Genomic DNA, 25,315 nt, shown 5'->3' on the forward strand with positions numbered 1-25,315 from the left:
CTCATGAAAGACTTGTCTGATCCCATTTATTCAGTGCTAATATCTGTGCTCTTGTTTATTTCCTCACAAGCCTCTGGCTAGTCCACCAGAGAAGATAAAACTACACAATGTGTGGACGCTGTCTAATGAAATGATAGCAGGAGTCCTTTAGAAACATTTATACTGTCCACAACAATGTAAACAAAGAACACTTTTTAACAAGATGAATAGTAATCCAGGGACTGAACAGCTGTAATGAAATGCCACTCACCTACTACAAATGGCTGGTTAGGAAAGCAAGAGTAAAATGCAACACATAAAACAGCATTTTGTGCTGGCTGTTCATTTGAACAGTTTAGTAGAGAAAAACATTAGGACAGTCTTTAGATCTGAGTAATGAGGATGTGTTTAGTAGATAAATGGATCTACAGTTAGCTAGCTATAGCTATTTGAAAATAACAGTCCCAAAGAGTTCAGAGATGAAGATCGAACGGTCTGTCTATTGTGTTTCTTGATTGGCACAAGTTGAAGTGGTAACTGTATCTGTAGAGCTTAACAAAAACCAGACAAGCCTGAAGCAAACCCTGGCTCAACTTCAACTGGAAGACCACAAAGACCGCACCCAGCTGCTGGGAAGGTTCAGATTCCGATTTCAAATCCCTCTGTTCAGTTCCTGGATTTTGGTGCTGCCCATTACAGAGTTATATTGTGTCCAGTTCCAAATCTGGAGTTTGGAACCCAGCTTCTGGCTTGGGGCCATCTCTTAAAAGAGCTGTAATATTGCACTTCCAGTAAAATTGCTAGATGGATGCAAGTCTAGAGATCTAGTAACAGCATTGTAGTCCCCCAGCTGTTTCTATAGGGCTGAAGCTCACTGGGAAGTCTCCTTTTAACCATTGGAGGTTTAGTTGGAACCTCAGGAGATGTTTGCTTGTCCTTGCAATGGTGGGAGTCTCATAACAAGCCGTGCCACGTGCCATGCCTGTCCGGCGTGAGATCCAGGAAGAGAGCACTTGATGCCACTGACTATTTTAGGAACAAACTTGCCAACACAGGGGTAAAAAGAAGCAGGCGACAAACACATAGGGAGGAAAACAATGGAAGTGGAAACAGAGAAGGAAGATAAGCGCAGGCACTCCTCCCTCTTCCCCAAGCCCAGAAGGGAGAACACACAGCAGAAATGCCCATTACCCCAGAACTGAGCCTGAGGAATGCATGAAGCAGCTGGGATGCTCTCTGCAGCTTTGCAATCTATTTCAGAGCATCCTGTTTAAATAGCCCCTTACAGAGAGAGGCCACAATAGCTCCCTATGGCACCCGTGCAGCCCCGTTACCATGGTACCTCACCACCTTCTCCCTAGCCAAGGAGGGAGGGAAGGACCTCATTTTACAAATCAGGGAGTGAAGCGGAGAGAGAATATGTGACTTGCTCAGTGCCCCATAGGTAGTCCGTGGCCAAGCAATGAATTGCCCTGGCCATTGGGCTATCCTTCCGGGGACCGTGGCAGCCATTCTGTGAAGGGTGTTGTCTATTGTGTGACTGTCACCCCTGTTCGGAGAACCAGCCCAAGGCCTCTGCACCACGTAGGGCCCCACTCATTGTTCGCAAAGGGATTTTGAACATCTCATTGAGCAGGTTGCAAAAAAATTGCTCTTTGCAGCAATAGCTGCCGCTTGTCCTTGAATATTCTGTGTTAGGGGAAATTTCTGTCGGTCCTTAACTAGACAACACCCCTCCTCCCCCCATGCTTTAAATAGCAAGGAAGTAAAACCTGGTGGCTAAGGGCATTGGACCATGGCTCATGAGACCTGGATCTGCCTCTGAGCTACTGGGTGACTTCAGGCAAGTCAGTTCCTCTCCCATTCTTTGTCCTGTCTATTTAGCTATAAGCTCTCCGGGCAGGGCCTGTATCTCATGATGGGTATGTACAGAGCCTAGCGCATTGGGGCTTCACTCTTGTTTGGGTCCTGAATATGCAACTGTAATACAAATAATAATAGGAGCTTTGGCTGATTAACAAGCACAGAATTTGACCCTTAGGCCAGGAGGACGTTGAGAAAGGACAAAAGGCTGGTCTGGAATTTGATGCAAAATTCCAAAAGTTTTTGGAAGTTTAGACTTAGTTATTCCTTCCAGCCCTTGAAAATACTGAACAGATCAGGTGCTGGAGAGCTGCAGGAGAAAGAAGAAAGATGGTTGAGAGGGAAGTGGCCTGTACTGGCAGGAGACAGGTGAAGTGGGCTATTATTTATTATTATTTATATTGCCACAGAGCTTAGAAGTACCAGTTATGGAGCAGGACGTCATTGAGGCACTGTACAAATACAGAGCAAAGAGAGGTCCCTTCTCCCATAGACCTGACAATCGAAGAAGAAGAGACGACAGATGGTCACAACACACAGACGGGCAAGTACAAGGGAACAATGAGACAGTGTTGGTCAGTATGACAGGCCGTGGTCTCAGCACACCGGCAGCCTAACCATTGTGAAGCTTTTCGCAGGGATCCTGGAGAAGGAAAGTCTTAAGATGGGTTTTGAAGGAGGGTAACGCATTAATTTTGTGGATGTTTATGGGGCGCTCCAGGGGAGAGGTAGCCTGGGAGAAAGCAAGAAGGTGCTTGTTTGAAAATGTAATAATTGAGCGATGGAGGCTGGGGTCATGTCTGATGCGATGGAGAAGGGAGAGGGAAGAAAAGCGAGGGGTCACATGGTCAAAATGTCGGGCTAGGAAAGTTACTTTTGCAACGGCAGCATTCTGAATAGGGCAAGACTGCATTTGTCAGGTGCCACAAGGACGCCTCTTTTTTCTCTTAAAAAAAAAAAAGACTATTGCAGTAATTGAGACCACGAGCACCTGGACAAGAGGTGTAGCTGCGTGGAAGGGCAGGAAAGGCTGTACCGTAGAGACGTTCTGCCGAAAGAATCTGCCAGACTTAGCTATAGCCTAGATGGGAAGGCCTAGAGAGGCCTGAGTCAAAGATGATGGGCAGGTTATAGGCATGTTGGTGGTATTGTCCACAGTGAGGAGCAAGGAGGTAGCAGGGAAGACTTGGGTGGGGGGATTAAGAGCTCTATTGGAAAGAGACGGCTGGGATAGCAGGGGAGGGAACATGAACATCAGAAACAGAGAGGCTGAGCTAACGGCTCCGCAGCTGCTATAAATTGACATAGCTCTAATGAAATCCACAGGGGAGAGCCCCAGCTAATGCAAAGTAGCATCACATCAGCTGGGGATCTGGCCCTTTCCTTGTCAATGGCTGAATACCGTCTGTTAATTGATCAAGGTCACTCTTTGACCTGCCATCACAGCCACAAAGACTGAAGGTTTAGTGCCCCTGGGAATTACTGCTGTTCCTGGCCTGTCCCATCTTGGCTTTGGCTTTTGATCCAGCCGAATGGTAATTAGTGTCAATAGTTTTGACCCAAAGGCTTTAAAAGAATCATGAAATGGCTTCAGAGGCTCTCAGCCCCTTTCTTTTATAGAGCGCTGCATGAAGCTAACAACAGGGCACTTGCCGCTGGGAAAGGCTCCCCTGCTGTCTGGAGTGAGTGGCATAGAATTGACAGCATCGGGCAGGGGTGAATGAGGAGAGCACATTAGGCGATAGCTTCGCAATCAATGGTTCTCTCTCCCAGTCTCAGAGGCCATGGGCAGAGTACTGCTGGCTTTGGGGGGAAAAGCCACAGGAAGTTATCGGAAACCAAGGTTCTAACAACAACAAAAAACCCTCCCTACTTTTTCTGTGCTTTAAATTGCAGGATCAAACAGTGGCAAATTAATCTGGTTTTAAAAAAATCAAGGTTAAAAGCCCTCATGAGAAATAAAGATCCGGGCTCGGAAATTAGGAGCAGAGTGGCTGGTTATTGCAGGAAACTAATGAGGGTCAATGTGATACTCACACTGAGGGAAATGACTAGATACATTTCAGAGCAAACTAGATCCTCTGGCAGTGAGCTGACAGCCTGCAGCAAAACAGTCTGGGTCCTGCACTCCTCACCACTGAGGGGACAGATGTGTGCGGCTGGAATGAATGAACCAAACACGGCACGAGCTGGAACCCAGCCGTTGGGAAAGGGGAGGACAAGGGCTGGTGGGAAAAAACAGATTTTTTTTAAAATGGCCTTTTTAAAAAAAAGAACAAACGTTTTTGCAGAAACTGTTAGTTGCTTTCAACAATTTGGCTTTTTTCAACAAAAAAAGCAAATCATTTTTGAGCTTTAGTTGGCTTTTATGTTCAAAACCCAGAAAGTTTGGGGGGTTCATGGAAAAACTAGAGAATTGCACCCCCACCACCGATTGATAAAAATGCTTATCTTTCTTTGACCAGCTGTAGTTCAGAACCATCCCCTTTGGATTCAGTGGGAGTGGGGTGCTTACCTCTTTTAGGCGCTTTTACAAAACTCAGCCATAATAATTATCTTGCTTCCATAGCACCTTCCATCCAATAGACTTGTCTTCTGTTCCTAGCTCTGCTACTGACCTGCATGACCTTGGGCCAATCACTTAGCCTCTCTGGCTTTGTCTGCACTAGGAAAGAAGGGGTGTGGTTTTTAACATGTGTTAGTTAACTCGTGGTAACTAATGTGTTAAAATTAGTATAGACAAGGCAAGTTGCAATTGTCACTCATTAGCTGGTGGGTACGAATCCCCCTAGTAATGTAAAGTGCCCTCCTATTGTCTTTGTTATTCAGCCCCTGCACTCCGCAGAAGAGACCAACCCTATCCACAGGCTGGGATGTGCTCGTGTATTTAAAACAACCCTGGGCCACACAGCAGCTTTGTAGAAAACGCTGAGAACCTGGTGCTCCACAAGGCTAGACTAGCTGAGGGCATTATTGGAAGGGTGTCTGTGAATGCACCTTTAAAGGGAATATGAAGACGTGCCTCTAGATGGACTCAGGTGTTCATCAGGGACCATATCATGCCCACCTTATTCAGGGCTTGGTGCACACTCTGAATACCGAGTCTGTGCACTGCGGAGATCCATGGGGGTCTATGCCCCAGGGCACAGAGAACCACCCCCCAAAGGGACCAGGGAAGCCATAGGAGGAATGGTTACTTAGGAAATCTTTGCTACGCTGAAGTCAGATGGGACTGGGGTGGGGGGGGAGAGGCTGGGTATGATGCTCCAAAGGGCGGTTGTGCATGTGTGTGTGGTAACATCTTTTTCCTGGCTGGGGCATTGGCAACAGGGATTAAACCTGGGATTTCTGGATCTTAAAGCAGGAGTTGCTACTGCCTGAGCTACCAGGTACAACTCTCTTAGGTGAGCCTGTAGCAGGCTCCTCAACTGCTCTGTGGCCCAGCCACCACTAGAGGGGGTGAGGCTTACATTAGTTTTGGTGAAGTGGACACCAAAACCAAAAGGAACCAATGTAAAGTCCCCACGAGAGCGCACAGTGTGCGTCTCTCCTCTGGAGCACACTAAACTGAACAGAACACAGCCGGTATGCCTGCACTGCAGGTAGGAGATGTGATTCCCAGCCTGGGTAGACAGATGCCTGCTAGGGCTGCTTTAGCTAGAGCGCTTCAAAACAGTAGCGGAGACGTTGTGGCATGGACAGCAGCTTAGGCTAGCCGCTCAGACTCAGGAGATTGGGCGGGCTTGGACTTGGGTGACTAGCCCAAGGTCTCTATTGAGCATAGCAAGAGTGGTGGGAAGTGTAAAGAAAGATGGGTCTCCGGGGGAACTGGGACTATTCAGAGCTTTGGTTCAGTAATGTCTACAAAACGGACCCCAACGCTCTGGCAAGGTGCTGCAGGTGAGCTAGAGCTCCGTACTTAGCAGCCACGTGTGCACGGAAAGCTTGCTAACCATGCTTGCGGTGGCTGGGGCTTCCACTGCTAATTCATAAGCCAGCTGGGCTTTTGGGTTGCAATGGGATTTTCCCTGCGCCTTTGTTATTCATTGCTTTATTTCTGCCAGGAAGTATTCTGAGCCCGGGCCCTTTCAAGGGAATGACATTTAATCATGCACACACAAACACAAACAAAACCAATGAATTGGCCACTTCCATGAAAGGATGAGAAATGATTGCTGGCGAAGCCCAACCGGGAGCTGCGTGAGCTAAGGGGCCTGTGAAGGGGAACCTGCTTTTCCTTGGGGTCCACGGTCTTTGTTTGGTTGCCCTGCTAATTTCCCTGCTCTTCTGAAGATCTTGCTGGTGTTTTCCTACTAAAGCGAAAGGTCCCAGCAATTTTATTTATTGGGCACCAATGCTCACAGTCCTCTGGGGACATAATATAGTAGGGGTGGGCATGCACCGCCCAAGTAATCACTTCATGGGCATAACAACAGCAGGCAAACAGTCATTTTCCTTCAACATTCAATCCAATGAACTATAAGCTGCAATATTACATAAAGTGTCATGGGCGGGGGGAAGCAAGGATCTGATTGGTCACTAAACATTCCCCTTGGCAGCCTGGGAAGTGAGAGCAAATATTCTAATTGTTCCCTTCAAAAGAGTGCTTGGTTTTAATGGCTTTTGGTTGAAAGCTTTAATGGCGTAATGCCATTTTATAATAGCAAGATGAGGAGGTAAGAGGCAGAGGGGGCAGCTCAGAGGCAGAGGTCCCTGATGTGTACAAGAGGAACAAGAGTCTGAACGTCAAAAACAAATCGCCATTTCGTTTCACTGCTTATACCAGAATCTAAGAGGTTGACACACGAGTCCACCAAAGTGCTTAAGTACATGTTTGCAACCCCGTTGAACTAGTCTTTCATTAGGGCCGTGGTACTGAATGGATGCTCTGCCATACAGCTGGCTAACTAGACCAGCAGCCCTGCTGAGTGCTTCTCTTTAGACTTCTAAATGGGTTAGGTTGTCAATTATTAAAGCAGAAACATGGTTAGCCAAGGGTTGAGTATCCTAGGGGACTGACTCATTACACTCGGGCTGCTGGATTCAGCATAGGCTAGTCCTAATACAGACACTAGTAGCAGGTTTTTTTCCTGACCTTCTATTCTGGGGAGAGGCAAATTGTTTTAAGAAAAATGCAGAAACCCTGTTGAGTCTTTATGTGATTTTAGGACAGAAGGCGCATGGAGATGAGCCTGTTTGGAGGCTCTGAAATGCTCCAGGACCCTTTTCTTTTTTCTCTGTTCCATTCTGTTCTACCCTACACAGGCTCTTACACCACGCGTCTCTCATAGGACCCAGGGCCCAGATTAGGCGCCTAACTCCTGTGAGGATCAAAGTCCAAGTGTCTTTTTTCTCCTCATTTCCAATGTTCCTGGCTGCTCCTGCACTTCCGGATGCCATTTGGCCAAGGAGCTAGAAGCATTCCTGAGCAAAGCATTTCCCATGGCATTTCCTCCTGGGACTGGGACTGCAAACCTCAGGGGATCCTCCTACCCCCACCCCCAGCCTAATACTGCAAGTTCATAAAAGCATCCAAACTCGGAGGTGTTTCTCGGAACCCGAACTCTGATCCTTTCGAAGTTCATCCATCACGGGACAAACTCATGTAGCCTGTTGGGAATTAGTTTCTTGTACAGGGCTGGACTTCAGCCGTTCCACTCCAGTACTGAACCGTAGCCAGTGCGTCCGCTGCTGTCCTTCTGTTCCAGGGATGCGAGGCTTTCGGAGAGCAGAGCGTCCTTCATGCCCCAGACCTTAGCAATCCCACACCTGCTTAAGTACTGACCTTTGCCCTCCGATACCAGTGTTACATATCCTAATTAGGCCAGTACGTTTTCTTTTCAGGCCCAGGCTTCGGAAAATTGCCCTTCTTGTGTCAGTGTGTAATGAAGTGCAGGGTGATCTGTTTTCGTCCTCCTTCAGCCAGGCTAGCGCTGCAATATTCTTCCTCCACTCACCTCGTTAGCGTTTTCCTTCTGACAGCATCGGTGGCACCCGCTTGGCATGAGCACTACCAAAGCACTAATCCGTACACGGAGCAGCAGAGGCCAGGCAGAGTGCGTAGGGATCGGGAAGCAACGCTGTGCGCAGGACTCGGGGTGCGTCTGCGCTGCGGGAGCTGCAGTCCTGGACATCAGGTGTCAAACACGCCAGCTCCCTGGGCCTGCACTGGAAACGGCTCTCCCGCGGCTGCTGATCGACTGGGGAGCGCTGAGAAGCAGCCCACTTTCAGCAGTAGCAGCGCTTGCTGTCACTCATGCGAGGAGCCCAGCCTGTGTGTGAAGGGGTGGGAGCAGGGTGACAGGGCTGCCTTCTCTGACAGCTGGATGGTCAGGAATTTAGTCCGTGGTTGTCAAGGGCTCTTGACAGGGTAAGTCTGGTGGGGGGCAGCAGCCAAGTCCTTTGTGATGCTCCTGGATGAAAGACACAATAGCGGCTTGTAGCATATTGTTGTCCTTTGGGCTGAGCAGTTAGCCAAATTCTAAGGCCTTTGCAGGGTTGTTCCCATTAGGTGGAGAAATCAATGATATGACTCCGTCCTGGTCTTGGTGCAATTGTGTTGATTTACACAAAGTCCTGCTTCCTTGAATGAAGTAGACACAAATCACAGCAGAAACCCCCAAGTCTGCCACTCCAGTGACCTCTGTGCCTAAGACGCTCTGTCTCGGCTTCTTCTCCATGTCACACTCACAACAGCTCCTCTTCACGTTTTGCCTCTAACACACAACCTGCAACCGATACCCGAGCCCCGGTGTTTGCAAATCAACCTGGGCTAGAACTGGCCTTGCCGTGCGGCTCTGTGCTTCGGGTGGCTACCATCATTGTCTGCAGCTGGTTTTGCTGCATAAATTGTGCCTTCTGCTGAGCTTTTAAAAGTATTTGTCCCCCGCGTTGGCTTTGTGTTCTTTGGATCTCAGCCAGGTGCTGTTAACACCTTTCAGCGTAGCAATATGTAAGGGACAGATTTGGGCACCCTTACTCATGCAGAGCAGTGCAAATAACTCCTTACTTATTCAAGTAACGCTACAGAAATCCTTCTGGAGTAAGGCATGAGTGAAGGGATCCGGAGCTGGCCTTATATATGCCCCTTGCACAGCAGCGGGTGGCTTCATTCAGGGACGCAGGTGAGGTTTGATGAGGGAGTCCTGAAATCCAGGTCAGCGTCCATCGCCCTGTAGCCAACCAGTCGCTGCGGGGGTATAATAACGTGAGCTGCAAAACCCCAGGACCTGTGTGAGGCCGAGGTCACATTAGATGATCACAAAGGTCCTTTTTGACCATCTTAGCGATGAATCTACGCAGTGGGTAAAAATAAATAACCACCCCCAACAACCCAGCACATACCACCCAGCTCCTGGCTTTACTCCTCCTCACACCCAAAGGGCCTGACACCCCCAGGCGGTGCTGGCACGTGGCTTTATTGCTGCTGCTGTCGTAGTCTGAGGAGAGTCTGGAGTGGGAGTGGATGTCGGGGGCATCACACACGGAAACCCCTGCTTAGGAAAGGGGGGAAATGACTTTGGGATTTCTTTGACATGGCCGTCAAAGCCCCTGTCCTCACCGCAGCCCCCCAGGCTCAGCTCTAGGGGGACTGTTAAACCTTAATCTGCTTCCCCACAGGCGGCTCCAGCCTTGCCTCTGCTCAGCTCTGGTGTGAGCAGATGGAGCAGGGTTCCCTGGCAAGAGGGAGAGGGAGCGGCCCAGGGCTCCTGCTCTTTCTAGCCTGCTTTCTGGAGAGCTCGAGCTGGGCCTGAGTAATGGGTCGTGCCCCAGGAGTGAGTCAGAGACTGGCTGTGACCCAGAGTCACAACTCCTGCCCTGCTCCCTGCTTGCTCTGGGGGCCAGGAGGGGCCGGGGCTCAGAGTGGGGTTACCAACTCTCTCCTGGCTCCCACTCGGCTTGTTAAGCATTGACATTTGCCCTCTGATAAGGCTTTCAGTCCATTTATGGGTGAACTTAATGAGAGATGAAAGCACGAGATGTGGACCATTACAGGGTGCAGGCACTATCCAAACGTCACTGCACCCACAGCCTTCCCAGTGTGCTACAGTAATGAACACTGAGCTGCAGCACGGCCTAGTTTTTCTGTGCCGCCCCCTCACATAGCCCTGCTGACACCCCTCAATCCTGACCTCCACCCCCCACTAATCCAGCCCTGAGTCCCCCACAAACGGCCCTGCTGACGCCCCTCAGTTCTGACCTCCACCCCCCACTAATCCAGCCCTGCGTTCCCCACAAACAGCCCTACCGATGCCCCTCAGTCCTGACCTGCGCTCCCCACAATTCCAGCCCTGCGCTCCCCACAAACAGCCCTGCCAACACCCCTCAGTCCTGACCTGAACCCCCCACTAATCCAGCCCTGCGTTCCCCACAAACAGCCGTACTGATGCCCCTCAGTCCTGACCTGCACCCCCCACTAATCCAGCCCTGCGTGGCTGCGTTCCCCACAAATAGCCCTGCTGACACCCCTCAGTCCTGACCTGCAGCCCCCCACTAATCCAGCCCTGCTCTCCCCACAAATGGCCTTGCCAGCTCTCCATGTGTGACAGCGCGCAAAGGTGCCCAGACCTTTGTATGGTCACACACAGAGCCTTTCCCTCTGCACCGCAGGGCAAGTAGCTCCTGAACTGGTGAGCTCATGTGGGTAGGGGTGCAGGCTGAGCTGCGACCCGCCCCCTACTCACCCACTTTGCAGCCGGGTGATAGCAAAGGTGTGGGTCAAGCCTGGCCTTCGCTGCCATTCCCACAATTCCCTGCACACATCCCTGTGAACCTACATCTAAACTTCTCACTCGCCCTCCGTGCACTGGAAGCTACCTCAAAGACTAGGCTGGAAACATCAGGACTGTTCCCCGTATTGTGATCCACAAGGCAGGATTTGAATCCAGGTCACCAGCGGTGAAGGAGTGGGGCACTGACCGACTCTGCTGTTCAGACCCTAGATCTCAGCAATAGGGAATCACTGAGCTACAATAAAAAGTATCCAGGAAGCATTGTCCATATCTTTCCCTGTTTCTTCTGCAGAGGGAATTAATACAGAGACATTAAAAGGCAATTCCTATTAGACCTACAGACCCTAAGATGAATGAGCTGAAAATATTCTGCAGTAGGAGTCAGAGAATGATCATTTGCATATTCATCACTTACATTCAAATAGGATAATCAGACTGTACTTGGGCTGTGAAGCAAGTACATTACACTAGCTGATGAGGGAGATGAGAGAAGAGTTCAAAAAAACTGAGAGGAAAATTGCGGAGGAGGCCTGTCTAACGGGGATACTATTATATCCTCCAGCTAGGCGGGAGAAGCCGCTGGGGTCAGCTGTTCTCACCAAGTAAGAGTCATTGCCCATTCATGTCAGTGGCAATATTGCACGTTTCCAGCACTCCTTCCGCCCCTCATGAGAGCGACGCTCTTTGAAATGCTGCTGCAGTGCTGGGGGGATTATGCTGAAGTTTTGTTGTGGGTCTGGCTTGGTCTCTCGGCCTGTTTTCCTAGCGGAGATCACGTATGTGTGGGAAGGGCTAAGGAGGCCCAGTCGGATGTGACTGTAGTTCCCAGCGCTGCAATTTTGTTCAATTTCACACGGTTAAGGAGACTTGAGGTAGGTCAATGATTTGCATGCAAGACCTTCGTGTAGATCTCGGTCCGCAGCACATGCTCTTGGTGCCTTATTGGTGGCACTTTTTCAGCCATGACGCGTCACGAAAGACTCCAGGACACTTTGTTTTGGCAAGACAAGAGGTGTTAGTCCCATGTGTCTCAATTACCATAGGGTTGGGTGATCTTTTAGAAATCCAGATAGATAGTCTTGAGCAAATTCCATGCTGGGTGATTCCATTCTGCTCATCCCCTGACCGTTCCAATTTGATACAATGTCCTTCTTTGCTTCCTATCCTAAATGGCTGTGTAACATGCCAGCTCACTTTCTGAACAGCTTCCACGGTCCACTCCAGCGGTAGCTCCTATTTCTGCTTGACAAGCGTTTTTTGCATCATTTGGCAGGAAAAGCACAATGTGAATGTGCCAAAACCTCCATCATCCCCACCACTGGCCTGGCGAATAGTATCTGATTAACATGCTATTGTGTTTTATTGAAGAATATAAAGTACCAGCATGCTCCTCATTTGTAGCAGGCCGCCTATCGTGGGGTGTATTTAATCTCCAGGCTGCCAGATGAGCCTGTTTTATTGCCAAAAGTATATAACACTTGTCAGATTACAGGTTTAATTAGACCATTATGTCCATGTCCCTCACTTATAATTCTGCAGACCTGTCTACTGCTTCGGTAAACACATATTTTTGCCATCTGACAGGTTGGGTCATTTTACAAGGCCCTTGTGAAAGGAGATTGGTTGGATGGAGGGGTGGGTAAGAAGGGATCTCAGTCCAGCTCCTGGGGGAGAAGCTTCCAGGGTTTCCCACAGCACAGCCAGTTCCCACGTAGCGGGAAGTGGGCAATGTCACTTAGCGCCTGATCCAAACTCCTCTGCAGGCAACAGAAAGACGCCTCCTTGGATCAATAGTACAGCATCATAGAATCACAGAAATGTAGGGCTGGAAGAGACCCCAAGAAGTCATCAAGTCCAGCCCCCGGTGCTGTAGCAGGACCAAGTAAACCTCGACCATCCCTGATGGGTTTGTCCAGCCTGTTCTTAAAAACCTCCAGAAATAACCAGGAATAATCAGGAATAAACCGAAGATCTCACGTTCTAGGGCTCTCTGTTTAGCATCAACCATGAGAACTACCGTCACTTGGCGGGGTCGGGGTGGGAGGAGAGGGCTAAGCACAGAAATATTTCATCCTGAAAAGAAAACTGACATGCCTACGGCCTTAACAAAGTAATAACCACTGGTTTAGGTGCCCTCTCTCCCATCACATATGCTTATTCCACCCCCGCTCGTGTACACATTAGGAACTGAGTCAGACTTTAATCAAAATGACATGAAGCCACACAGTTTGTTCACAGCCCAACACTACAAAACAAACCCTAGTTCTGGTGTCTAATGACACGAGAGACAAAGAAATAAAATAGCGTAAGAGAGACGCAGATTTAGGACTCAGATGCAACAAAGGCAGCCCCTCTGCGTGGCAGGCATTGAACAGCGAGTGGGAAGGTGAGAAGAACTGACGTTTTCACAGAAAGTTCTGCTTGAGCTGCCTGAACCCAAAGAGCTCTTCAGGGTGTCTTTGCTGCTGAGTTCACTTGGGTCATTGGTGCTCAGGTGTGAGCACTGGAGGTGGCTAAGACCAGTGGAGAACAGTTACACCACAAAGTCAGACTTGAGGTTGTCCAATTGACTGCATCCACATTGGGGTGACAATCAATAGTGTGAGGCACTTTAGACCTCCTGGCACTGTAGTCCACGGTTCCTAGTGCTGCCCTGGAAGAATTCCACCCTGTCCAGCTCCTCACAGAGTGGGCGCAGTCTCGGGGCATTACCAGACTAGGCATTGTGGTCCATGGTCTGCCAGTATAGATTCTTCAGAGGTTAATTTTCTCCTCACACTAACATCCCATCCAGTGGGTCCCTTCCTCTGTCAGCTTCTTGGAGACGGCCTCATAGCATTATAGATTTGGGGTCCTGGTCCCAAAATCTGAGGTTTTACTGACCTCGCCGCAAAGATCATTCAGCACCCTAGTTACAGCTTCAAGCCAGCTGGCAGCATGCTGGGAGGATGGTGCCCCAGATGCCTTCTGTTCACCACCAGTTGTACCAGTGCTAGAAACGTTGCACGTACAGCAGGGCACATGTGAATGTGGGGTGCAAAGGGAGGGATCGCTCAGTGGTTTGAGCATTGGCCTGCTAAACCCAGGGTTGTGAGTTCATTCCTTGAGGGGGCCATTTAGGGATCTGGGGCAAAAAGCTGTCTGGGGATTGGCCCTGCTTTGAGCAGGGGGTTGGACTAGATGATCTCCTGAGGTCCCTTCCAACCCTGATATTCTATGATTCTATGAACCAGACTTTGGGAACTGGCAGGTGACTTCTGGTTGAATGGGAGGCAAAGAGTAAGAAGATGGCTAGAAAATAGTTCCCAGATGGAATTGTGGGAAAGAGGACTGTCAGCACTCAAGTGGCTTACGTCTGCATCCACATTGCAGAGTTGTTGGGTTACCAGCTCAAGCGTTGGTAGCACTCAGGTGTTAGCCTCTACCTTTGGACAAACCAGTGAGTGAGAGGTTTTGGGGTGTAGACGGGAATCAGGGTGGGGCCAACAGTAAGAACCCGAGTTAACCTTGCAGTGAAAACAAGTTCTTAGAACACATTATCAGATCAGAATGCAAACTTTACAGCTGGCTTGTGTCTGTAAAGGGCTGAACCAAAACCAGGGATTGGAATACATTATTGTCATCTTGTTTGCATTGCGATAGCATCTAGAGACCCTAGGCAGATACCATGTCCCCATTGTGGGAGGTGCCATACCCACGTACAAGGAAAACGTCGTCTTTGCTCCAAAGATCTCACAGTCTAAGTAGGGCTCAAATTCCTTGAAAGCTCAGACTCAGGCCAGGTCTGCGCTAAAAAGTAAGTTTGCCCCAGCAATGTGGCTCAGGGGTGGGAAAAATCCATATCTCTGAGCAACGCAGGTAAGCCGGCCTAACCCCCAGTGTAGATTCTGTCCACCAAGCGCTGCCTCTCCCGTCGCTGTAGTGAGCGTCTGCACTGTTGCGGTTTAAGTGTAGACATAACCACAGAGCCAAACTATGCAGCCCAGACCCATCCAGTTTGCAGGCACTTATGACGGTGGGGTTATTACCAGAAATATTTGCCTATTGTCTTATGTGGTTTGTCTGGCACTGGCTCATGCAAATAGACTGTTCTTATTAAACATCCCGCAGTCGGGATTTCAAGCTAGCTGGAACCCAGCCACACTACTACAGAATACAGATGGAGAGGAGAGCTACCTAACTTGCAGGCTACAGTACAAATGCATTGATATCCTTCAAGGTCTCTCCCCTTAAAAGGAAGGGAGGCGGGGGGCCTCTGCATCTGATCTATTGCATGTGCCATGTACTGAGAACCCTTTTTCTTTGTGCTAAAGGAAAAAGGCCCAGTAGGAAGGCAGACAACGCAGCAAGTTGCCCTCTGCTGAGAACCTGGCATGAACCTTTCTCTGCTTGAAGAGATTTTATTCCAACGTCAAAACAATGAGGTTACAAAGTTGGACAAGATCAGTTGCCTTTTAGCAGCTGGATCCATAGGGGAGCACGGGGGGAATCCAAAGCTGGTGAAATTTGGGAAGAAGGATATTGAATGAGGGTTTTATAAACACTTCTGATTTACAGGTGGTGGTGGGAAGCTGCCTGCTTCTAAATAGCTTTTTTGGCTGCCCTAGGAGGTTTTCAGAGGTTTGCTGTTTGCATTTTGCTTCTCCTCATTATGGCTAAAGCTGCCTGAATTGTGCAGTTTAGATTGATTCCAAAGCTATGAACTGGACAAAAAAATAAGTACACTTCTTAGTTCTTAACATAAGGTTTTATTCTTAATAAACATGCGAGGTTTGTTGGTGAAATCGACAAATTTCTGACAATCAACATATCCTAAAAGATTCCAAGTTTTAACCCCATGAAGCAACCAGGTGAAGGCTGGTTAATAATGATCAGAGACAGGCAGAACGAGAGGTGGCTTTGGCCTAGGTTTTGCAAAACCTTACTGATGGGACTTTGGTGTTGGCAAAATCAAAAGCAAGGTAGTTTGGACTTGTTCCTGTTTTTTCCAGACACCCACAGCTCATTGGGTTTGGATAAATGGCTCCAGTTTTGTCCCCGTTCTCACAACTTTAGGGACATGGGAGGGCACTTGCCCTGGTGGGAAAAACATAGTGGGCAATTCTGTTCCGGTATAAATGGTTTCAATTCCATTAAGAACAGTGCTCTCCACTGACTCTATTTACACCTGTTGTCTACTCTGTAATGCATTCTCTGACTGGTTATTCCAGGCCAGAACTTTGGGAGAGCCTGTGTGTTGACTGTGTTAGTCAGTCTGGGAGCTAAGGAGCCCAAGAGAACCACGGGGGCCATCAATATCCCGCAGCCCCAATCGCCTTTCTATTCCCCATCACCAAATTCTGTTTTTTCTCTAGCCCAAGAGATACTCTAAAGCCTTGTCAGCCCAGGGCTGAATGGGGTCAGTGTGAAATTAAATGCAAAGGCCCTGAAGGAGGAATGCGAACCTAGAGGGAAGGTGTGAAAACTGCATCAAAGGCAGCTGGCAGAAAACCAGCCGTCTGGTGAAACAGTTCAGAGCGCTTGACCTTTTTGAGAGACGGCTTCATTTGGCTAGATCAGCTTGGGTTGAGTTTTAATTTCTTGCTTGGCTGGGTTTAAGATCTTTCTTGCGGGCAGTTGCTTTCGAGCTGGGATGGGGAGCTTTCATTTGCTTCCATCACCAGTAATTAATTGACCTTGACATCAACCCCATCAGCTATTCTCAGAAAACATCCTTACCTCCTATTAATTCTGCATTAATTATACAAGAGAATTGCCAGCCGGGGGGGGGGGGAGGCAGGGGCGAGATTAAAAACATAAAATCAGCCATTCAGCTTAGTGCCTCGGGGAGGAGGGGAGGAAGGAGAAAGAACCATTTTGAAATGGCATGACCTTGAAAATGAGCTCTCAGCTAGGAGAGTGATTGAAAGAGGTCAATGCTGCAGAGGTTGAAACAAAAGGGTCTGCACCAAAGAACACTTTTCAGACAAAACCCGCAGGTTGTAACTGGCCAGTCAAAACTTCCTCCAGATTGAAACCTCGCTCGTTCTGGGAGCTTTGGAAAATGCTTTTGCTGGGTTTGGATTGCATGGGCTGTTTCTTCCAAAGGTGTTGTGTTTGGCTCAGTTTAGGGGCACGAGTGGCAGCACCTTTCCGACTGGCTGCAGCACAGGGAAGGAACGGAGGGATTTGTTCAGCTGCAATTCCACTTCCAGTGCAGGTATTACTTGGCGCTGATGTTGGACTTTGCATTTTCCAAGTTCTTTGAGTTAGTAAGTGCCAAGACGCCCTTGTGAGCTAGGGAAGTGAGTGAGCACGAATGGCAATGCAGCAGGGATGAATTGCACCAACTGTGGGATAGCAACAATGTATACAAAAATCTGATAAAGATGAGCCCGCCTCTCCCGTGTAACTACTTGCTGAAATAATGCTAGAGAGAGAAGGCCACAGAAAGGCTCTCTGTATCTCTCTCTATTTCTCCTTCCTATACCCCTCTGTGGGATCTAACAGCGCCTTCTTACAGATGTATGAGTTATAAAGAAATGTCCATTGTATGTGCCATGCATTAATTATGCCTAGTTGAAACCATCCAGGCTGGAGGGTGTCATGTTATTTTACATACAAATGGTAATCAGGTAGGTCCAGACCCAAAGGGACTTTTGTTTCATATTAAAGAAAAATGACAACAAAAATTAGCCATAATAAAGTCTCCATGAGAGAGAGCACAGTATGTGTGTTCCCTCCGTAACAGGGTGCACAGCTCTGAGAACAAAATGGCTGCTCTTTCTGCTCATAAGCAGAGCAACGTCCCCTTCGGACATATAGAAGCGTCTTTGTGCAGACCTTAAATGTTGGGTCTCCTATGACTTGACAGCCTCCCTGTGAAATCATAAACCTAGCCCACAAACTGAGCTCAAGTCACGCGTGATGAGACAGCAAGGACTGGAACATTAAGCTCCCCCATTCAGCGGTGCCTGGACCATTAGCTTGGAAGGCCTCGAGTTCCAGTTCGTAAGCAAAGTGAATTGCTTCCAGCTGAGAGAATATCCCTGTATCCCTTTGTGAGTACGTCCGTCAGATCAGAAGAGAAAGCCAGGGGTGGAGAACACAGTCTTTTCTGCCTTTGAACGGGTGCAGGGGGGAGCCATGCCCTGGCAGGGCAGAAGCAACTTGGCGAGCACGGTCCTTCTGTCTTTGGGCTAATGCTTTTCAGAGCCTTTCCTTTACTTATAGGTTGCCTTTTACGCCGCGGGGAGCCAATAAGGATTGTTTAAAACCAGATGGGTTGTGTTTGCTGTGGGGACACTGAGAAAGAAAGAGAAGCCTTGTAAAAGGGAAAGAGACGGGGGAAACTGCTATCGTCCGCTCATGCAGAGTGTATGGGTAGCTGCACTTGGAACGCCTGTTCTTTTTATTAGTGTTATAATGGTGCTTCGAGCCCTTAGCTGAGATGGACGTTCCATTGTATGAGGCACCACACAAATACACGGTGAGAGACAGTCCTTGCCCTGAAGATCTTAGAAGGTGCTGAACAGGAGAAAGGGATCTGATATATGAGCAGAAGATTGAAAGCTAGGATAGCACTGATGTGTGCAGGCAGGGTGTGCCAGGGCTGAGAACTCAACTGATGGCTTGGCTGGGGGTCTCAGACCATTGCCTTAACCACAAGCCCATCTATTTCCCCCATCCTCTTTGTCTGTCATTAGAAGCTAAGACTAGCTGTATTTTCTTTATTTTTCTATCATTGTCAATGTGCTTTTGCAGCCCGCCTCACTGTAGCACCAGGGATCTTTGTATCCCAAAACTAGCAAATACAAAAGTATATTATTAGGGGTGAGTCAATAAAATGAACATTTCCTGCTCCATTATCTGAATGCAACGCCCTGGCCTTGTAATGATGGTTGATTAACTAAACGCCTGATTAAAGAGTTTCTGTGAGGCAGCCTGGAAATCGCCAGGCCTGGATCGGAAGAGAGGAAGGCTGCTTTTGGGGCTTAGGCGCTGGATGGGGACCCAGGAGGAATTCAGTTACTGGTCTGTGGGACCTTGGGCAAGTCCCTTCATCTGTGTCTTCACTGCAGAATTGGCCCAGGTGATCAGCACCCAGGTTAGCCTCGCCTGGGGATGAGCAGCCACACTGCAAAGCCCTGCTGTGCTACTGTGTCCTCCCTCGTGCTCCACTCACCCATGTGTGTCGCTAGGACTTCTGGGGGCATATATCCCATGGGTCTCTGGGCTGCAGTAAGCTGAGCCCCTCTAGGATTCTCTCCCAGTAAATTGCTGAAGAACTTGTTTGCCCTTCCGGACCCACGGTGGGATTGTGGGAAGGCACTGGAGGACTATCAGCACTGGAGTGGGTTAGCCTCTGTCCATAATGTGGCACTTGACCTCTAGCCTAGCTGGGCCAGCTAGCTTGGGATGAATGCACCACAATGTTCAGGGGAAAGCGCTGTGTGTGTGGATAGGAGCAGGCTTAGGGGCAACGCCCAGGCTAACTTGCAACGAGAACACACCTTGGGTCTCAGCTCCCTTCTGGGAACAGAGCTAACTGTACTTCCTTTAGCTCTCTAGACTGTGAGGTCTTTGGGGCAGGGATTTTTATTCTGTGTCTATTTAGCACAATGGAACCCTGACCTTGGCCGGGCCTCTTGGAGCCATTACAAATAGTAACAGGATTCTGTTGGAATCTGATGGGCTTTTTGCAGGGAGCATTTTGCCCCTAATACATGCAGGCCATAGAGCCCTGATCTCCTGGTTCCCAGCCCTGTGCTTTTCCACCCCTTCAGTTGTGGTATTATTCAGCTTTGGGGCACGGTGCTTGTTTCTGAAGCGCTTTCGTGGATCATGCTGTCCTGAGGGCCCAACTAAATCATCCCAGCCAGGGCTTTGTCAAGCCGGGCCTTAAAAACCTCTAAGGAAGGAGATTCCACCACCTCCCTAGGTAACCCATTCCAGTGCTTCACCACCCTCCTAGTGAAATAGTTTTCCCTAATATCTGGCACATGAGCGCGATGGCGCTAAGGAAGCCTGTCTCCTGCCCCAGGTCTCTAACCCGCTTTGCCTTTTCTCCTGTCTCCTGCAGGTGCTGCACTCCTCCGCCTACTACTGCAAAACCATCCTGGACGACAACAGCTCCTCTGCCCTCATCATCCTTGGCTTCGTCATCATGTCCCCGCTCATCGTGGTGGCCATGGCCGTCTACTGCAGCCTGGCGCGGCGCCTCCGCCTCTTCCAATGCTTCCAGCCCTACGCTAGGGCCATCTACAAAGGGGTGAAGTGGCGCTGGTATGAGGAGGGAGGGCTGTGCAGCTGTACCAAGGAGTGGAGCACTCAAGTAAAGGCCTGGGTATGAGCTGGCTGCACCAGCTCCCCCAGCCCCATCCCCCCAATACATCCCCCTTGGCACCTGCAAAGTCACCATCTGGCGTCCTGGTAGGCATAGGCTCTCAGAGTCCTTCGGGATAGAGGAATGAGCTGGGTCTGGAATGAACCCCTCTCCTGTAGCGGTACCTAAGTCTGTAACCCTCAGCAGGTTCTCCCCATTGTGATGGAAAGGCACCAAAGCATATGGACAAAAGTGTGTCAAAGGGGCTCGCCCTCCTGCTACTTACGCAGGGCCAATCACGTCCCTGCTGGTACAGAAGAGACAGGACTCGCTGACTTAGAAATGGGGATGCTTCATTGAGGCTGCTGGACACAGACAGGCCCTGTGGTTCTCCCTGGCTCCCAACTTTGTGCGGCTTGGCATCAGAACACGGGATCTCCTTACGTCCTGGACTAGACTGCGCAGTGATGGAAGGGGCTGCTGGCGGCGCTACAGGCCCCAGGGAAAAGTAGCTGTGTGGTTAAAAAGCTGCATCCTTTGTCCCAGAGAAGTGGCCCCCTGTAAAATACACATTCAGCCAGGAGGGGGTCCATTGTGGCCCCCCCGCCTAGAATCCTATTGTGGCTGCACGGGTCTCTGGCCCCGCAAATGAACCTGTGAGTCTGGGCCTATACGACACTCAGGAGTTGTCACCTTGTTGCACTGTGACTATGTCCGTCCCGCTGTGCACAGCTGCTCTCGTAGCAGGTTATAATGGTGACTGTGTTCCTTTTGTGATTAGTGGGGACCGGGTGGCTTGGGGAATCTCAACCGGGCTGTGGGTACCTTCCCCCCAGGGTGCTGGCCTGAACCCTGCCTGCTTTGATGCTGGTTATTGAAATCTGATGGCCATGCCATGGCCTGCTAGACATTGGGTATTGTCCAGTGAAGTGTTTCCCAGACAGTGAGTCCCAACCCGCCACTAGATGAGTTATGGACCTGGTGCAGAGGGAGGGCTTGGGGGTGGGAGTGGGGATGTGGAAAGCAAGCCCACCTCACACTCACCCCGCAGTGCCTGGGACTGGCTCCCCGCTCTGGGCATTGATGGTGGGGCAGCTGGGTCAAACCTGAGTGGCGCTGCGACCTGGCGGATAGGGTTGCAGTGCCCGGAGCAGGGAGCTGGGCCCAGCCCTGCAGGGTAGCAGCCGTTGCTGCAGGGTGAGGGCAGGCAGGGCTCACTCTCCGCCCCCCACCAGCCTGGGGCCTCCCCTCCGCATCCGGCCGGGATTCAGTTTGGGAGACTGAGGGACAGGGGTTGCTGCGGGTGATCTGTGCCCCCTTGGGGGAGAGGGGGGAGACAGCGGCAGTGGTGGAGGACCCTGGCCTGTGATTTTGGGCCCCTCCCATGAATCTGGGCCTTTTGTAAACATAATGGTGGGTCTGAAAAACAGACAAAACGCAGTTGGCGGGTCACTGTAGTAAAACGTTTGGGAACCACTTGTCTAGTGGACAGGGCTTGGCAGTCAAAAGCCACTCCGGCAGCTGGCACTCGCTGACCCATCTCGTGCCCGGTCTCCACAGACAGGCCAAGGGTTGAATGGGCCACAGAGACGACATTCCCCGCCCCAGCGCAGAGCTGAGGCACATCGCAGGGCAGTGCAAGGGACGCGGCCCTCACTGCTATCCAGGATGCACCTATAGACACAAGGGGTTTCATTCTTCGGGGCTCTCCGGCCAGCACCTTTCTCCGGTAGTTTGGAGGGGTTTGTTTCTGGGGGAGGGAGCCACACAATCTAAACCTATCGAAGCAAGAGATCCAGTCTGGGTTCCCATCCTCACCCGGCACCGTAGAACTCACAGAGGGCCTGCTCCGTTGCCCAGCAACGTCAATGAGAGTCTCTCCCTTGACTTCAGCTGGCTTTGGACCAGGCCTGAGGAGGGCCTTTCCGAGCTGGATGCCATTGACCACTGGAAGCTGTGTATCCCCAGTCGCCGTTGTTCTTCTGTCCACTGTAACCGCTTCAATTGCTGATGTGTAAATAAACCCCATGCTGGGGACTCCGCCATGGGGGCCGCTCTGCATTCGCTGTCTGAGCACTGGCGGTCCACCCTGTTCATGTGTGATGCCCATTGTAATGTGACCGGGCCATTGGAGCCCCTCGCTGTATATTAAAGACTAATTTGTGTATTTTCTCTGGGGTTTGGTTTTCATTCTAAGGGCGTAAGGCCCTGGGGCCATCCCTGCAAATGACATGGGAGTAAAGTGACCATGGGAAGCTGAGGGGGGTGGCAGCTGAACACTGGACAGCAGGAGAAGGCTAACGCCATTGGAAATTCCATGGCAAGCTCAAATGTGTGTGGTCAGCAGGTGGGCAGCAACCGGGCCCAGTCGCGCCTGAGGAGAATGGCTCGGGGCCAGGAACGACTGTCAGGTGAAGAGCGATCGCTGACTATCTTAGGAGACGAATAAGAGGGGACATGATCAAAGTATTGTTGCGAGAGCTACGTGGAGGCTGCGAGGTCTGTTCCGTGAAGTGTTTTGAGATTTTTAAGCTTTTAAAATTCTCCGTGAAGGCAAATTCCCCCAAAACACCCTCTCCGGGTCAGCTGAAGTGTTGCGTTTTCAGTTTTGTCCGTTTTGTTTTGTAGATCAGACAACATTTTTACAAATTTGAAATGAAAACTGTTGCAAAACAAACAAAACGGTTCACTGAGAAAATGTCAAAACATTTCCCCCTGTTTTTCCCCCAAACACAATGCCAGAAAAATTGACCTGATTTTGTGAAGTGGTTTGATTTCAATGGAACTGCGTATTCTGACGGAATATGGGTCCGTTGAAGTTTCTTTGGCCATCTTTAATTGTTGCTCCTTTGGCCCCAGAGGTTAGACAAAGGGGGGCCTTGCAGGGTTGCTTCCATTATAGGATGAGAAATTGATGCTCTGAGGCAGGTCTGTTCTTGGGGCAATCTTGTTTATTTACCCAAGATGCACACAAAGTCCTGTTTCCCCGAACACAGTAGGAAAAACCAACAGCAGGCAGTTTCCTTGCTCAGAATCCCCACGTCTGCTACACCAGTAAGCTCTGTGCTCAAGAAACAATGTCTCTCCACCTCCTCTCAGGATCACACTCACACCTGCTTCTCCTGGCTTTCTGATGGCTTTCTCTGGCTTTCTGCCCTTCATGCACACCAGCTGCAGAACCAATATCCTAGCCCCTGTGTCAGGCCTATCAGGGTGACCTTCCCAGTCCACACAGCTTAGCTGTATCCTGCCATGTGCCTTGACTGATCGCTCCATTGTTTGTAGCTGTCTCTAGTACATAAAGGGGCTTAATTTTTCCTTCTATGGAGTCTGAAAGAGTGCTTGGCGCAGCCATTACAATTGTTTTTGGATCAGAGACCCAACGGATGGCAGCCATTGGCAGCTTTCAACATAACAGTACAAATAGTGAATGGGATCAAGAAGGTGGATCATGATTTTCCATTCAGTCCTATCTCATAGTATGAAAACAAGGGGACAGTCAATTAGACATTTAGGACAAGAGTTTAGCAGGATTCAAAATGGAATTGGACATTGATATGGGAACCAAGAAGAGCCATAGTTAGAATAATAAACACTACAAATAAACAAGAGGTTTAAAAGGGCTACGAACGCTCATGCTCCAGGGCATAAAACAGCCTTTAACTATTGGTGGTCAGGAAGAAATTTTCACTGAGTGTAGGTCATCCCATAATTGCCTACTGTAGGGTTTCTTGAACACACTCTGAAACAGCCAGTGCTGGCCACTGTCAGAGACAGGACACTGGACCATGGCTGAATCAGTCTGGCAATTCCTGTGTGAGTCAGGGCCGCCCAGAGGATTCAGGGGGCCCCCACCGCCGAATTGCCGCCGAAGACCTAGGCACTTCGGCGGCAGGTCCAGGGGTAGAAGGACCCCCCGCCACCAAATTGCCGCCGAAGACCCGGAGCGGAAGAAGCTCCGGGGACCCGAGCCCCGCGAGAGTTTTCCGGGGCCCCCGGAGCGAGTGAAGGACCATGCTCCAGGGGCCCCGAAAAACTCTCGTGGGGGCCCCTGTGGGGCCCGGAGCCTGGGGCAAATTGCCCCACTTGCCCCCCTCCCCCCTCTGGGCGGCCCTGGTGCGAATCAGTGCTTCAGTGATGCTTCTCCCCATCACCCAGGTGGCAGGGTCCTCAGTGAGCAAAGGTTAATCTCAGGTCAGCTGCCTCCTGCTTTTGCTCAGGGAAAGGCTGGAGGAGGGGTTGCTTGGATGGCAGAGAGGGGAGGGTCCCTGGTAAGTTTATGCTCCTCACATACAGAGAGAAAACTCTGAGGAGCCCCTACCTGGGAGGGGGGGGGGAGTTTTCTGCTTTCCTTTTTGTAGCATGAATTTATTTTGCTTCCCTGTTCTGAGCATTATTCCTAGAGAGAAAGACCTTGCTGGCTGCTTCTGTATTTCCTCTGCTGAGTCATTCCACCAGCCTTTCTTGTGATTCCTCCCGCCCTGGCAGCTGCATTAAACCAGGTTACCTCCATAATCCTGAACCCTCTACACAGCATGGGCTCCAGTATTATAGCTATTAACCCAGCGTCCAATTTACTTGCCTGAATCCAAAGAGATGCACACAGCAGAGCTCACTGGCTACTGTACCTGACACATCACAGCGAGATTGCTGCAGGCAGTTGAGTGTAAATCCAGCAGCCCCGGTATAATCCTGTAATCCATGCCTCATTGCATCAACAGAGATGGGCCGGCTCTGGGATTTCTAGGACACCTGATCCAATCAAAACACCCACTGAGTAATTGGGCAATCTAGCCCAGATGGTACCAGACAGAGGGCAGATCAAAGGATTTGCATCTGCAGGATTGCTGGCCCTTCTGTCGGCTTGGCTGCATCTAGAACTGGTCCACAGCATGGAACAGAATTAAATGGCAGAGAAAGATGGGAAGAGAGAGAACTACACTCCGTGCAGCTGATGCCCGGAGCAAGAGCATTCGCCCCGGGGAAGGAAGGGCTAAAAGCAGCATAGAACTTGGTTGGGGGAGGGGGTAGCAGCCGTTGCGGATGAGAGAGGATCTACACCAGAGAGGGTGCCAGAGAGCTGCCCCAAGCAGCCAAAAAAAAAAAAAAGCCGCGATCGCGATCTGGGGCGGCAATTCGGCGGGAGGTCCTTCGCTCCGAGCAGGAGTGAGGGACCGTCCGCCGAATTGCCGCCGAACAGCTGGACCTGCCGTCCCTCTCCGGAGTGGCCGCCCCAAGCACCTGCTTAGTAAGCTGGTGCCTGGAGCCGGCCCTGCTCAAAGGCAGACTCTAGGACAGGGGTTCTCAAACTGGGGGTCAGGACCCCTCAAGGGGTCGGGAGGTTATTACATGGGGGGTCGCGAGCTGTCAACCTCCACCCCAAACCCTGCTTTGCCTCCAGCATTTATAACCGTGTTAAATATATAAAAAAGTGTTC

General features: G+C 50.2%; 1 protein-coding gene across 1 annotated transcript in view; it reads left to right on the forward strand.

Moving 5' to 3' along the window:
* TMEM88B (transmembrane protein 88B) overlaps positions 1-22,045 on the forward strand; it is a 41,019-nt gene extending 18,974 nt beyond the window's left edge. Inside the window, exon 2 of the mRNA XM_054009277.1 lies at positions 19,636-22,045. Coding sequence (XP_053865252.1) covers positions 19,636-19,905 — 270 coding nt within the window. The 3' untranslated portion in view covers positions 19,906-22,045. The remainder of the gene's footprint in view (positions 1-19,635) is intronic.
* The last annotated feature ends 3,270 nt before the right edge of the window (positions 22,046-25,315 follow it).

The sequence above is a fragment of the Malaclemys terrapin genome, chromosome 19 (assembly GCF_027887155.1).
Source record: "Malaclemys terrapin pileata isolate rMalTer1 chromosome 19, rMalTer1.hap1, whole genome shotgun sequence".
Taxonomy (NCBI): Eukaryota; Metazoa; Chordata; order Testudines; family Emydidae; genus Malaclemys; species Malaclemys terrapin.